The 15,188-nt window shown below is 51.7% G+C and overlaps 2 protein-coding genes across 2 annotated transcripts; both read right to left on the reverse strand.

Moving 5' to 3' along the window:
- Nucleotides 1–981: 981 nt before the first annotated feature.
- Nucleotides 982–3,921, reverse strand: LOC136577103 (ADP-ribosylhydrolase ARH1-like). The gene is made up of 8 exons (XM_066576830.1): nt 3,854–3,921; nt 3,099–3,322; nt 2,921–3,019; nt 2,612–2,717; nt 2,438–2,517; nt 2,000–2,183; nt 1,357–1,571; nt 982–1,283 (listed from the first exon to the last, which is right to left on the reverse strand). Exons 1-8 carry the CDS (start codon nt 3,862–3,864, stop codon nt 1,114–1,116), a joined length of 1,089 nt encoding a protein of 362 aa, XP_066432927.1. The 5' UTR covers nt 3,865–3,921; the 3' UTR covers nt 982–1,113.
- A 3,155-nt stretch (nt 3,922–7,076) lies between these two features.
- Nucleotides 7,077–14,191, reverse strand: LOC136577997 (hydroxyproline dehydrogenase-like). The gene is made up of 10 exons (XM_066577905.1): nt 13,973–14,191; nt 11,997–12,190; nt 10,690–10,810; nt 10,469–10,552; nt 10,212–10,292; nt 9,941–10,087; nt 9,637–9,803; nt 7,953–8,063; nt 7,336–7,424; nt 7,077–7,256 (listed from the first exon to the last, which is right to left on the reverse strand). Exons 1-10 carry the CDS (start codon nt 14,189–14,191, stop codon nt 7,087–7,089), a joined length of 1,383 nt encoding a protein of 460 aa, XP_066434002.1. The 3' UTR covers nt 7,077–7,086.
- Nucleotides 14,192–15,188: the final 997 nt, after the last annotated feature.

The following is a 15,188-nucleotide window of genomic DNA, read 5'->3' on the forward strand; positions in this document are numbered from 1 at the left end:
TCTCTCCCTTCTCCTCCCACAACCACACACTGTCGGTCGCACCAATCACATGGCCAGCAGTGCGTTTGGCTGATAATGCACTCAATGTGCATTTTGTATATGGCAGGGCCTCTAGGCCATCTCAGCACAGGGGCCCGGTCACAATTGCGACCCCTGATGGTACACCACTGAGTGTCCCCTATATCGGCCCTCAGTAGTAATAGGGACCCCCACAGTGGCCTCAGCAGTAATAGCGACCCCCACAGTGGCCTCAGCAGTAATAGTGACCCCCACAGTGGCCTCAGCAGTAATAGTGACCCCCACAGTGGCCTCAGCAGTAATAGTGACCCCCTGAGACCAATAAACTTACCTCCTCCTTGTCTTCAAAGAAGTCTTCTGCTCTGCGCTGCTGCAGGAGGACGTGTGTGCGCCCGGACCTCTCCTCCCTTCTCCTCTGGGGGAACCAAGGAGGATATGTCAGTGGAGGAAGATCCCGGGTGCACACACTGCTGTCAGTGTGTGCGTCCCGCAGCAGCGCCACTGAGTGATTACCAGCCAGAGAGCTGCAGCATCCCCGGCGGGTAATCACCTTCATGGTGACCAGACGTGCTGAAAACAGGACAAAAGGCTGTCCCACTTAGAGGACCTGGAGAAAGCGGGACACAGGGTCCCAAAGCGGACTGTCCCGCCTCAATTGGGACGTCTGGTCACCTTACGTTACCTGTAGTCATAAAGTCTTCCTGCTGCGTCCCACATGTGGCGCCTTCTCCAGCCCCCCCTCCCTATAGAGATGATCACTACTCTCATCATCCATCGTAGACAGTACTTTATATGCTAATGTGGACAGTCGCCGCCATATTCTCATCTGTCGCGAGGTTTGTACCGGTCAGAGTGACTTATACGCGTATTCCATTTTTAGTCCATTACTTCCTGTCACATGACGTCATTCGCACTTATTTACAACCGGGAGATCAATCACAGAAATCACGTATTCGCAGCATCACAGATCTTCCTCGCGGTTCCAGTTTTATTTCCAGAAGGGGCGGAGCACTGACAACCAGAGGGAGGGGTCACTTCTCACCGGTACCGGCTATGTCCGTGGTCTCCGGCTGTAGAGGGGCTTGGGTTGTGTTATCAGAGACCTCCGGTGGTCTCCCCCCAGGCCAGCATGTGCAGGGAGGCCGCCACCGCCTCCATCCGCCCCCGATATTCCAGCTGACTGTGGTTTCCTTTGGGGACCCTTGTCAGTCCGTATAGCGCCCCCCAGCAGCAGCCGGCAATAACCCCGGTGGAGTCGCTGTCACCTGTGTGGGGACAAACACTGTAAGTCGGGGGGCGGCACTGTATATAAAGCGGGGGCCATCGTCCAATCCTCACCTCCATGGAACATGGAGCGGCTGCACAGCTCCTCCCAGGAGCCCCGGGCCCCCAGCAGAGCATCATAGGCGATCATAGGGGCATCGTGACCGCTCCTCCCCGGCCAGCCGTCTAGACTCCAGCGGCCGTACTCCACATCCCTCTCTGCGGGGCCATAAGGAGATGGGAAGACTGCCGGCCCGGCCCCCTGCAGAAGACCCCTCTGCGACAGGTACCTGAGGAGGAAGAAACCCCCACACTCAGCATTAAAGGGGCCTTAAAGCCGCAGAGTCACAAGACAACACAACACTATGGCTTCTGTTTTGTGGTATGTTCCCAGTTGGATGCAGCCTGCAGTGTAAAGAATGGAGGATGTCGTTCTGGTGGTTGTAGCCTCTCCCAGGGTCACATAAAGGAGACCATTACACTAGAGAGCGACGTATGTGTCATTATTAAACCCCCCATCATGTAATCTAGTGTATACAGACAGGAAAACCTCCATGCTTTACACTGCAGGTGGCACTCAGGAACCGAAGAAGAGGCCAAATAGTGAGAAGGCTTCTAGTAATGACCTCTTATGTTATGTCTGCGCAGCCTCAGGGTTGGAGCCCCCTTTACATGAGATAAGGACCCTCCTCCGTGGCGGTCGTCACCCCCTCCTCACCTCTCCCAGGACTGCCGGAAATAATCCCACTCGTCTGCGTGCCGCTGCGCATCGCTGTCCGTAGAGCGCAGATACTCCAGTGCCAGCGGGAGCGTCTCCAGCAGGATGGACCCCCACTGTTCTAGGGGGACCCTCTGAACGGACAGGGACGTGAAGAGAGCCGCGACCAGAGAGCCCAGATACCCTGCGGAGGACGAGAGTCAATATAAGACCGGGGGAGTCATTAAACCTCTGCTGCCATTTCTTACTCAGGTCTGGGAAAGCTGGGTGACAACGATGGGACCACCACGACAGCTTCGGCAGGGCGTCACCCAGCTTTCCCATGGACCTCCATACTGAATCTGCCTAGTACTACAGGCGTCGGCCCTGGACAGCGGTAGATTTGCCATTCAGGGGGCTCGGTAAGCTGGGTAGGTAAAGCATGGGGGACTCTCTGACCTGTCGGATGGTTGTGCGTCATCTTCCCGCTCTCCACGCTGACCGCGACCAGAAGAGACAGCTCAGACGGACGGGGGAACCTGCGGAGAGAGGCGGGATCATGTATGAGAGTGATTCCTATAGACCATCAGGGGGCGCACTGCGGACCCCCACTAATCCTAACCAGCGCCTTACCTCAGCCCTATACACATGGACCTCATCGCTGCTCCGCAGCCAGTCGCCGAGGGGTTAAAGGGGATCTTATAGCCGCCAGGTTCCCCGGGGCGCAGCTGGGAGGTTCCTGAAGAGAGAGGGAGACAGTTATATACTCCAGTCACACCCACAGCTGCACCCACCGCGGGAGCCCCACCAGCTCACTGCCACATCTCCCACAATGCAGCGCAGCAGGGCCCGCTCCGTACAACACTAAACCAGCAGCAACTGCTTAAGAGCTGACAGTGAGCAGAACTGTGAGTGCAGCTCTGGGTGTGAGTGGAGTCTTACCCAGAATACTGGTGGGCCCCGACTTCCTTCCTTCCATGTCGGTCATGGCGGACACGTATCTGGCCGCCAGCTCCTGGTACAGCTCCTCGCTCAGCTTCCCTGCAGGCGGAGAACGAGGACAGATCAAGCAGGGGTCGGACGGGTGGCTGCGGCCCCTGTGGCCCCCAGCAGGACCCACCTGTTGCCAGGCTCTCGCCCGTGGCCAGGTGGAGCACGGTGTCGTCACTGACCGGCCAGTCCGGGAGGGACACGGCGATGTTCTGGAGGCCCCCCAGCTCCTGCAGCTCCCTGTGAATCTGCGGCCCGGACTTACAGTATTCCCACAGCTGCTTCCTGTAGCCCAGAGCGTCTCCGGCGCCGCTCAGCAACATGGCGGCTACGTACAGGTCACGTGACGGCGGCCTGAGACAGACAACGGTTAATACAGACATAAGCCCCGCCCCCTTGACTATCCATGGTCACCTCCATTAGAGCACGGCTATGATCAGTGACTCCAGCTCTGCTGCAATGTCCGCTATAGTCTGACATCCAGCTCCTCATAGGCTGCTGCTCTGTCCCTCCACCATGCTTTACACTGCAGCTCTGCTTGTGCGGCCCTTTACCCACACAGGACCTCTATTCCATGCAGTGTCTTCAAATGACCAGCAGAGGGCGCTGCTGAAAGATTTTCTATCTTTGCAGATCAGTTAATTAAACCCCAAAATTCCTTAAAGGGGAAATGCGCCGACTAGTTCTACAATAAGGGGGTGCGGCCGGCTGATCCCCCCCCATATAGGGGTAAGTTTCTCAGCACTGGAGGTAGGTGACATAAAATAGTAATCATGGAGTGTTCTGCACTTCCCATCACTCATCCCAACACAACAGCCTGAAGTGGCTGATAACAGGGAGCAGTAGATAGGAGGTCTGAGACGCTGCAGCAGCTCAGTCTCTTACTTGCTCTCCATGATGCCTCTCGGTGTGAAGCAGGAGCTGCGCAGAAGGTTCTTCCCAGAATCCCATCTGTCTACCCCAGAACCCCCCCTCAAGTCTTGGGTGTCATGTGACCCGGGTCCAGTCTGATGTAACCCCTTCCCTGCCAGGGGGTTAGTGTCCCTGCGCTCAGCACATTCTATGCCTATATGCGGGCGCAGTCTGGGCACTCGGCCACCACAGAGGTCAAAGTTCAGACGGCTGCTTATTAACCCAATATAGTCCTTATACAGGACCGTCCGCCGGGGTCATATATAATTAACCCTGTAGTAGTCAGAATGTACAATAATGTCACCCAGCTTTTCATACGCCCTGAATTGTAAAGCTCTCTGCTATGCAGATCTGCCTTTCAGGGGCCGAGAAAAGCTGGGTGGCGACCTCTATAGGAGGTTATAGGCCGTAACGGCGGCCACCCAGCTTTCCCAGGAACAGATATAGCTAAGAAGTAGCAAGGACACGACTGGAGGACGGATATTTACCCATCAGTCACTGTGAGACTTCATGATAAATATCACACTGCACCCCCTGCTGGTTCAGGATATATTCTGCAGTGCTGCATTGTGGGAGATGTAGTGTATCTGGGGCACTGCACATAAGGAAGTATACAGAGCCTGCGCCCCCTGCTGGTTAGGTGTCTGCAGAGTACCTACTGCTGTTTCAGGGTGTATACAGAGTGTACTCTGCTGTGCTGCATTGTGGGAGATGTAGTGTATCTGATACACTGTACATAAGGAAATATACAGAGCCTGTATCGTCTGCTGGTTCAGTGTCTGCAGAGTACATACTGCTGTGCTGCATTGTGGGAAATGTAGTGTATCTGGGGCACTGCACATAAGGAAATCTACAGAGCCTGTACCCCCTGCTGGTTTGGTGTTTGCAGAGCACATACTCTGTTGTGCTGCATTGTGGGAGATTTAGTGTATCTAGGGCACTTCACATAAGAAAATATACAAAGCCTGCTCCCCCTTCCTGCTGGTTCAGTGTCTGCAGAGTACATACTGTTGTGCTGCATTGTGGGAGATGTAGTGTATCTGGGGCACTGCACATAAGGAAATATACAGAGCCTGCATCCCCTGCCGGTTCAGTGTCTGCAGAGCACATGCTCTGTTGTGCTGCATTGTGGGCGATGTAGTGTATCTGATACACTGCACATAAGGGAAATATACAGAGCCTGTACCCCTTGCTGATTCAGTGTCTGCAGAGCACCTACTGCTGTCTCAGAATGTGTAAAAAGTGTACTCTACTGTGCTGCATTGTGGGAGATGTAGTGTATCTGATACACTGCACATAAGGGAAATATACAGAGCCTGCACCCTCTGCTGGTTCAGTGTCTGCAGTGTACATACTGCTGTGCTGCATTGTGGGAGATGTAGTGTATCTGGGGCACTGAACATAAGGAAATATGCAGAGCCTGTACCCCTTGCTGGTTCAGTGTCTGCAGAGTACATACTGCTGTGCTGCATTGTGGGAGATGAAGTGTTACCTGGGCAATGCATATTAGGAAATCAACAGATCCTGTACCCCCTGCTGGTCCATTATCTGCAGTGTACATACTGCTGTGCTGTATTGTAGATGTAGTGATACAAGGCAGTGTAAAAAATAGATTACACAGAACCCGCTGCTTCAGGGTCTGTACAGAATATACTCTGCTGCACTGCATTGTGGGAGATGTAGTGTTATATTGGCACTGCACAATAGAACAAACTAGACAGACCTGCAGCCCCTTCTGGTTCAGTATGTACAGCAATTACATGGGGCTTTGTACATAGAAAAAATAGACTACACCGGCCCTGCTGCCTCCTGCTTCTCCAGCCTCTGTGCGGCATTGTGGGAGATGTAATGGTGTAACAACTATGTAGGACCTGTATCCCCTGCTGGTTCAGTGTCTGTACAGAGCATACTCTGATGCAGTGATTACATGAAGAAAAATTAGACATCAGAGACACTACTACCCCAATCAAAGAGTATACCATGCTGTGGTGCATTGTGGGAAATGCAGTGTTATATGGAGGCACTACACAATAAAACAACCTATGCAGCCCCTTTAGTGTTAGGTCGAGCACTGCACTCCCTGCTGGTCCAGTCTGTACAGAGCATACTCTGCTGCACTGCATAAAGGGAAATGTAGTGACTATATGGGGCAATGAACAGAGCATTAATAGACTACACAGACCCTGCTGCCCCTGCTTCTCCAGACTCTGTATAAAGCATATTCCCCTGTGCTGCATTGTGGGAGATGTAGTGATTTATGGGAAACTGCACAATGAAAACAACTATATATACCATGCACCCCCTGCTGGTTCAGGGTCTGTAAAGAGCATACTTTTATGCCATGCACAGGCCAATATCATTCAGAGTCCTACGATCCAGCGGGAATCTGAATGATTATCATTCAGCGACTGAACGACGAATGAGAATTTGTTTGCTTCTTGATTTTCGTTCAATTTCTGCATGCATAAAACTGAATGAGGGATCGGCCGTGTGAGCAGGCCTTCATCTATGAACCATCCCCGGCGAGAAAAAATAGACCACCCGGGATCCGTTACCCCCTGCTGCTCCAGAGTCTGTATAGAGTATACCCTGCTGTGCTGCATTGTGGGAGAGGTAGTGTTGGGCACTGCACAATAAATAAAAGTAGACCGACCTGCATCACTTGCTGGTTCAGTGTCTGTAGAGAGCATACTCTGCTGAAATGCATTATGGGAGATGTAGTGATTACATGGAGTATAGTACAGAGAATACATAAACTCCTCAGCCCCTGCTGGTTCGGTGTCTGTACAGAGTTTACTCTGCTGAAATGCATTGTTGGAAATGCAGACAATACATGGGTCATCGTACATCAGAGTTCTTGCTGCCCCTGCTGGTTCAGGGTCTGTGAATTGCAGGGTTTTGGGGTCTATAGATGGGTGAAGTGACTTGTGGATGACGTCTATAATCTTTTATCAGGGGGTTTTCAGGGATTTTTCGCACAAGTCGTAGAGCCTCCCTTATTACCCTCCTAATAAGCGTCAGGAGGCGCAGGACGCGTACGTGGAAGTAGATAAGTAAGTGCCCCCTGGGCATCTTTATTGTGACAGCATTGGCACAGTTTAGGTGAGGTTGTCAGGTTGTTGGGTTGTCGGGTTCGATCTCCACCATAGAGTCTTATGATCTCGCCCCGCGATCTGAGAACACGGTCGGACGTCTCGTTGGCGGTCTCAGCTGCGGCCCAGCAGGCGTCGGCTCAGCTCTCGGCGCAGGAGGTCTCTCTCCTTCCGGATTCCTTGGAGGACGCTCTGGTTCTCCTGCGCCCGTCTCACCAGATACGGGAGGACGGAATCCACAGAGCCGTACGGAATGGATTTGTAAACCAAGTATCCGGCCTGACCTGAGGGGAAAGAGACAAAATCACACACAGAGCGCGGAAGTCTGCTCCGGGGAAAGCTGGGTGCCCTCCAAGGACCTACCGAGAGTCAGCGAGACGTGATCACACATGCCAAGAAGCTGCCCGAAGCACACAGCGCCGCTGCTCCTGTCTACACCGAGCTCCGCTGTCCTGGAGGAACATCAAGATGATGAGCCATGTATCTAATCCCATCATGTGTGATACACCCTACTGAGCTGTGTATCTAATCCCATCATGTGTGATACACCCTACTGAGCTGTGTATCTAATCCCATCATGTGTGATATACCCTCTTAAGCAGTGTATCTAATCCCATCATGTGTGATACACACTGCTGAGCTATGCATCTAATCCCATCATGTATGATACACCCTGCTGAGCTATGTATCTAATCTCATCATGTGTGATAAACCTTGCTAAACTGAGTATCTAATCCCATCATGTGTGAAAAACCCTGCTGAGCTGCCATATCTAATCCCATCATGTGTGATACACCCTGCTAAACTGTGTATCTATTCCTATCATGTGTGATACACCCTGCTAAACTGTGTATCTATTCCTATCATGTGTGATACACCCTGTTGAGCTGTGTATCTAGCCTTATGTGTGATACTATCTTGTGAGCTAATGTATCTAATCCTACTGCGTGACACTTCCTGCTGAGACGCGGTACACTCACCTACGAACAGCATGAAGCACGGACTCCTCGTTGTGACTCGCTATGATCAGGTTATATCGCTGACCTCCTTGTCCAATCAGATCGAGCAGCTTGTCCAGGGAGCGCTGGTAACTGGGGGGAGGTCAGAGGTGTCACTTTTGGGGGTTTCTGTGACCCCTTTAATATGAAGACTACAGACAATACTTAGCTGTTGTAGTGTTACAATGTATCAGTGCAGACAATCCGGACATGTGTGATTGTTCTCAGTGAGAGAAACCAGGTCATCTTGTAGATCTGATACCTTTTAATGGCTAACAAAAATACATGATGTTACAGCGAGCTTTCAGGGATATCTCTCCCCCTTCATCAGGCTTATGAATGACACTAGTTTGGGTGGCACACAATTATAACATACAGATGCAGAGGGGAGGAGGACACATTCCTCATGATCTAAATACATGTTCACACACAGAAATTTCAGACTGCTTTGCACTTAAAACTACAGACAAACAGAGCGGAGATGTAAATCATAAATCCGTCCACTGAGCTCAGGACAGTTGTATGATGTCTTATCTCTCCTTCAACCTGCACATGGAAGGAGATGCAGCACCACCTAGTGGATGGCAACATTATTACAAGTCAAGTTTTGGATTTTTATGAAATTTTAACAAGAGAAAAAAAAAAAGTATGATTCGGAGGAGGACATCCCTCTTGACCTCCTTCAGACCTTTCATATTTTCCACTTATGCAAGAATCCCGGGCCAAGGTTCATTTCATTCTTGAGGGTATCAAGCATGACCATAAATTTGTACTCCAAAATTCTTCTGTGACGCTGTGACTTGAAGTTGCCCTTAAATATGATAACTCTCATCTGCTGTATGTTGTGTCCCTGACCACAAAAATGTTTAGCCACAGGTAATTTCATACTTCCCTCTCTAATTGTGTGGCCATGAGATCTCATCCTGGATCAGGTAGACAACATCAGACGTGGAACATGTGAATATCCCTGGGATCTTATAGTCCTGCTGTGTGTTGGGGATCCGTATCCTGTCCACAGTCAGTATATGTGAGCAGGTCTTACAGCTCCTTACATTACAGGGATCTTATAGTCCTGTGTGTTGGGGATCAGTATCCTGTCCACAGTCAGTACATGTCAGCAGGTCTTACAGCTCCTTACATTACAATCCGGATATTGACTGATACATTGTAACACACCCTCGTGAGCAGCACTAGGACCAACACAAGGTGAGCGGGCGGACGGTCACAGATGACGGGCTGGGAGGTCTTATGTAAGGAAAAGTTTTTAAAGGTTTTAATTCCTTGCCATTTTCAGAATTTCTGCTTGCTGTCAGTGAATAATTTTTGTTGTTAATATTCAAAGACTGAAAACTCATCGTGGGTAAAACCTATATGGGGTTTCAGTATTCGGATATTAACAAAATTATTTTTATTCACTGACAGCAAGCAGAAATCATGAAAATTCTGAAAAATTAAAAACTTTCAGAAATTTTCCTTATATAAGACATTCCCGGCCCTGTCATATGTGACGCTCCGGCCCCTCACCCTGCGTTGGGCCCCTCTCTCCCCCTCGCCTTGCATTGGTCCTCACTCCCATCCCTCGCCTTGCGTTGGTCCTCGCTCCTGCCCCTCACCTGCTGTTGGTCCTCGCTCCCGCCCCTCACCTTGTGCTGCTCCCTGCTCTCACCTTGTGTTGGTCGCTGTCCAGTCGGGCTGTATGGGGTCACTATAGCCCTTCTCTTTGGCCAGTTTCCGCTCCTTGTCCATATATGCCCCACGGACCAACTTCACCCCAAAACAAAGTCCCAGCCTCTGCGCGGTGTCCAGGTCCTTGGTCAGGTTCTTGTAGGAATCCTCCACGAGGAAAGAAAAAAAATGGTGGCCACTGATGCGATCACTGCTGCACTGCATATAATGCCCCATCCAAGATGGCGGAGACCACAGGAAGACACCTAGACGCGACCATACATGATAGCTGGTGGCCAACTTACCTTCAAGTAGCACTGGTAGGTGTTCCAGATCCAGGGCTCGTCCGTGTTGCACTGAGCCATCATGGCCATGGTAACCAGGCTGAGCGCGGGGTTCATGTACGTGTACTCAGCGTCCACCAGGACACGGACGCCATTCGCTTTAGCGTGCTGGGGAGAGAAGAGAGGGGTCTACCATCTAGGAGAGAGAACGTCCTGTCACCCCGCAGGTCTGTGGTCACCCCACACCGATAACCCCCGTTATATCCGCACGTCACACATTCACCGCCCTCACCTTCCCAACGCGGCTGAGCCGGCGCACGGACGTCTGGAGATGCTGATTCTGCTGATCTGACAGAAAGGGAAGAGCTGAACCCTGTAAGAGTGGAAGGACGGCGACTGTTAGCTCCTGGGCCCAGGAAATAAGGACATTAGAGCCACAGGCTGCGTCATAGAGTGTTCACAGAAAACTGCGCTAAAGTGCCGCCATATGACCATAATGTGTGAATACACCCATAGAGGACCCCCTGGAGACAGCTGCACCCCTCCTACCTGCCCCTCCATGATGGAGACCATCCTCTGAGGACTGAGCTGCGCCCGCTGCGTCGGGTCGGACAGACACGTGGACAGAATCTTCTGATGACGTCAACGGAAAGAGAAAACGGATTGGTCAATGTGAGAACAGTCTGGATGCGCCCGGAGTAGTCTGTGCCCCTCCCCCCTGATATGGCGCCCCCTGTATTATGGGCGCAGGTATCACGTCTCGCACTCACGCACAGATCAGCGCTCATCATGGCGGTGATTTTCAGCTGCATCATCGGACGGTCGCCTCCAGCCGCGGAGAGATCCACACATTTCATCATGACCTCCTCGTTCTGCTCGTACCAGCGCTCCCTGCACACGAAGCCAGAAAACATGGCGGTCAGACGCTACAGAGCCATACGGGGGCGGGGCATACAGGGAGCGGACCCTTATTAGAGACCCCCATCTAGTAGTATGTTGGACCTCCTCCATCCTTCACAACTGCAGCAGTTCATCATGGCGACCATCCTGCGTTACCGGAGGACCCCGATGTGCCACCAAAACCTTCCCCGCACCGTTACCGGTATACTCTCCACACTGTTACATGAAGCCCCCTACGGTTGGCAGCGAGACCCCCGCTAGTCCAGCACCGATGACCCGGCCACATTGGAAGTCGCTCAGATCGCTGGATTTTCCCATCTAATGTGGATTCGCACTAAAACTGATCCACGGAAAACTGGTCACGTGATTTTATGCCGCACTCCGGGGTCACGGGGAGAATTACCATACTGGGAAGCGCCAATCGTGAGAGGCCCGGGGGCTCTATGGGGCCCCTCAGTGTATGTGGGCAGCAGGGATGTTATATGATTGGGTGTAGTAACGCTTATAGAGTATAGATGGCGCTAATGTCAACAACAGCTTCTAACTCACTAGGAATGACAGAAGTGAGATCTGCTGGCAGTGGGAAGATGGAATAATACCTCTGCAGCGCCACCTATTGGAAGGCAGCAGTCCTGCAAGTCAGTGTTAGCTGCCTGTGTATGGTTTTTCTGGGTTTCAGCTTACATATTTGTCAGAGTAGCATGGATGGCTTTCTAGATGCTCTCCTTAAGGAGTAACTATACCCTTCCTGACCCACACCTGTTGGCGGCAGTCGGTATTGCAGCTTAGTATAGTTTTTAGAATTGCATTACATTATTAGTATTTTAAGTGTCGGCCTCGCTGGCGGGAGACGGAGGTGCGATGGGAAGCTCTTGGGCCACAATCTGTAATAGACCCCACCTACCAATGCACCATTTATAATCCTGGGGTCTTGATATGTAGCTGACATTTGGGCACCCCTTGACACCAGTGTCCATACAGAACAGATACCCCCACCCCCCCTAGCTGTAGAATATACATTACATTGCCACCTCCACTAGTCAGTGACCAGTCAGCCATCATCACTGTCCACTACAAAGAACAATATAACCATCCCTGAAAACTACAACAGCTCCCCCTACTGGTCAAGTTATTACAAAGACTAGCAGAACACTGTCATCATCAGGTCCCAGCTTACCCGCTTTTGCCTTCTCCCAAGTCCTCCTCGATGGGCACAGCTAACATGGGCCGAATGCCCAGCCTTGCCAGCCTCTCCATACAATCCTGGATCTCAGGGAGGGTCTCGCCAGCGACAAACTGCCCGTACACCGAACCCCTCATGCCCCATTCAAAGAGTCTGCGGCCCAGGAGCCTGCGAGACACGGAGAGCAGCTGTGGGGAGAGAGGAGGATTACACACAACCATGAGCTTCAGAGAGTCCGGGGTCCAAAGAGGGTCCGACCCTGTGCCGTCTGTCCAGGGGGAACGCTGAACACTGATCATAGCCGTTAACCCTGTAAATGACGCACTTAAATCCTACGATCAGTTTAGCCGGATCCTGAACGACCCCCAAGCAAGGAGCCCGTGGGGTACCATGGGGTTACCATGTCTCCCTGTCGCCCCTTATTCTGACATGTATATATGTAGTGTGCCCCCGGCAAGCACTGAGGAAGGGCTGCGCCAACCTTGAAACCCGAATACACGCCGGCTATAATTAATCATAGAGAAGTTTTGACGCTATACAACCTCATATTATATTACACCTGGAGGCCGCGTGTTATACCCCCGAAAAACATGTTTTCCTTTCTGTATGTTCCACACGGTCGCCCATCCCTAGGACACAGTTTGTATTTCATAGCTCCATTTTTCTTCTAGAGCCGCTCTACCACTTTTTTCTACTATTCTGCACCAGGTGTAATAGTGACCCCCAGGTGGTCCTAGTAGCAATAGTTTACCCCATAGTGACCCCATAATGGCCGAAGTAGTAATAATGACTCCCAGCCAGGCAGCAACCCAACAAGCATTTGAAGGGCTTGTCCAGGGAGAATACTACTGATGACCGATCCTCTGGATAGATCATCAATAGCTGATCGGCTGGGGTTCACTTCATAGAGGACGGCACAGTGGCTTCTGCACCAACTTCTGTATACTTGCAGCGCTGACAGCATGCACCCGCTCAGCTGATCAGTCAGGGTCCCGAACGATGAACCCCGGCCGATCAACTATTGATGTCTTATCCTGAAGATAGGTCATCAGTAGTATTTTCCACGGAAAACCCCTTTAACCCTTTCCAATCCACTGTATGACGTCTGAAGACATTATGATTTAAGGCTGTACAGCTCCGATGTTGGAAGACATCCGTCGGGCTTCTCTTACTGTATATTGGCAGCCTCTCTGCTGTCGGAGCCTATCCAATGTGTCACCTCATGCAGTACTGGCTTTAGCCAGCAGATAGTGCTGTTGTATAACGGCAGCAAAAGAGTAAGCCCCCTAGGAAAACCAGGATACAAATTGGATTGGAAAGGGTTAACTCACTTGCTTTGTATTTCTAGTTCGATGACCCCTGACCTCTGCACTTTGTAAAGGCCTGTTTGTGTGCTAGCAGATGCCAGGGAAGAGGTCACACTCCGATTACAGTAGGGGCGGACCCTGCCGCCATTGAACCAGGACTACAGAGCAAGTGCATTAAATGCTTGTCAGCTTGCCCGCCGCCGGCTCACAGTGGGAATTATTTTTTACGGCCAAGCAGCAACCTGCCGCCCCTCTGAGGTCCCGCAGGCTGCCTCCTGAGGCAGCAGTGTCAGCTGGCCTCATGTAGGGGCACCCCTGTCGAGGATAGCCCAGCCTGCATGCTATTGTAACAAGTCCTCAGCAGTGTATGCAGGATTGGGGCAGGACAGATTTGGTACAATGTATCAGTCTGAACAGTCCTGCTAGTTTGTTCCATTTGCCGGCACTGATACATTGTATCAGCCTGCAGGCCAGGATGTTTAGCTCACAGAGCATTGTCCAGTCTGGATAAGATGTAACAAACCCTCAGCTGTGAGAAGTATGGGGCCAGGTTGGGTTCTCATCCTCTGGATGTAGAGAAGATCTTCCCTTCTGGTATCGGTCATGAATACCGGCGCTCCCATTGACCACATGGTGAATCGCGGTACTTTGGTGTTTCCTCACCTTCTCGGAGTTCCTCACCAGCCGGGGCACGGAGCAGAGCCTGAAGATGAGGAGCCCCCGCACCACCTCCCATCCGCTCTTCAGCCTGAAGGCCTTTCCATCAGAGAAGCTGAGCGCCGCCTGTGACCCGTGAGCGAACGCCCTACAGGACAGAGACCGAGTCCAGGCTCCGGCCGAGAGCGAAGCCCCAGAACGAAGCCAACGGGGGAAGCTCCACATGTTCAACGCAGGTTCTCCAACACCTGAGCGACAGCAGTGAGCGAAAGTACAAGGGGGGTGGTCAGCGACCAATGACAGCGGACATGGGACGGCGGCAGCTGTGTACATAGGTGTCTGACCGACATCCAACAAAATCAATACACTGAAGGCCGGGGGAGGAAGGGGTTAATCTACAGCCTATGTATAGGCCACATGCATGGAAAGTGCAACGCTCTGCAGGGATGTCACACTCATCCAGTGTCCATTAACTTCATCACTTATTAACTCTTCGCGGCGCTGAGCTCCACGGCCGGGGTTAACGGTTCACCAGGCGCTGATTAGTCAGTAAAAGACCAAACGCTCCACAAACCGCCAGTCACAACATATCCAGGAGGGGCGCAATGACATCGTAATAAGTCACTGATGTCCCGGGATGACAGTCCTGAAGGTCCACTGCAATGTCCACCATCTACCACCAGGGGCAACACAGCTCTCTATAACCCCATCATACATGGTGAGTGTGGCGCCATCCACAGGACGCTCCCTGAGAACCTGCACATCTGTTTGGGGTCCTCACCTGGGGACTTATCAGACGGCAGCTGGAACTTCCCACCTGATAACCAGTCGCTGACCGCCTCCCTGTACATATCACACACTATAGGGGGCACATACTTTTTACTACAGGTTTTATGAGATGAAAATATATACTACAGCCACTAAAGTAAATGGGGATGGGACCCCCAACGGAGGGACCCCCGCAGTGATCAGCTGTGCCCAGGGGGCTTCTGCAACAACAGGAGTGTCTAAACTGCCCCTTTAAAGAGGTTTCTATTAAAATTAGGCTAGACCAGCAACATCTGATTGTGGGGAGGGGGGCCCCAATGTTCGACGTCCCCTCCAATCATCTGTTTGAAGGGGCTGCGGGAGTCTTCTAAAAGAGCTGTAGCTTCTTTACATTGCCTTCCGGTCTGAGTCGTGCTTAGATCGCTGTACTTTTCATAGCGGACATTTTAAAGGG

The sequence above is a fragment of the Eleutherodactylus coqui genome, chromosome 8 (genome assembly GCF_035609145.1).
Source record: "Eleutherodactylus coqui strain aEleCoq1 chromosome 8, aEleCoq1.hap1, whole genome shotgun sequence".
Classification (NCBI taxonomy): domain Eukaryota; kingdom Metazoa; phylum Chordata; class Amphibia; order Anura; family Eleutherodactylidae; genus Eleutherodactylus; species Eleutherodactylus coqui.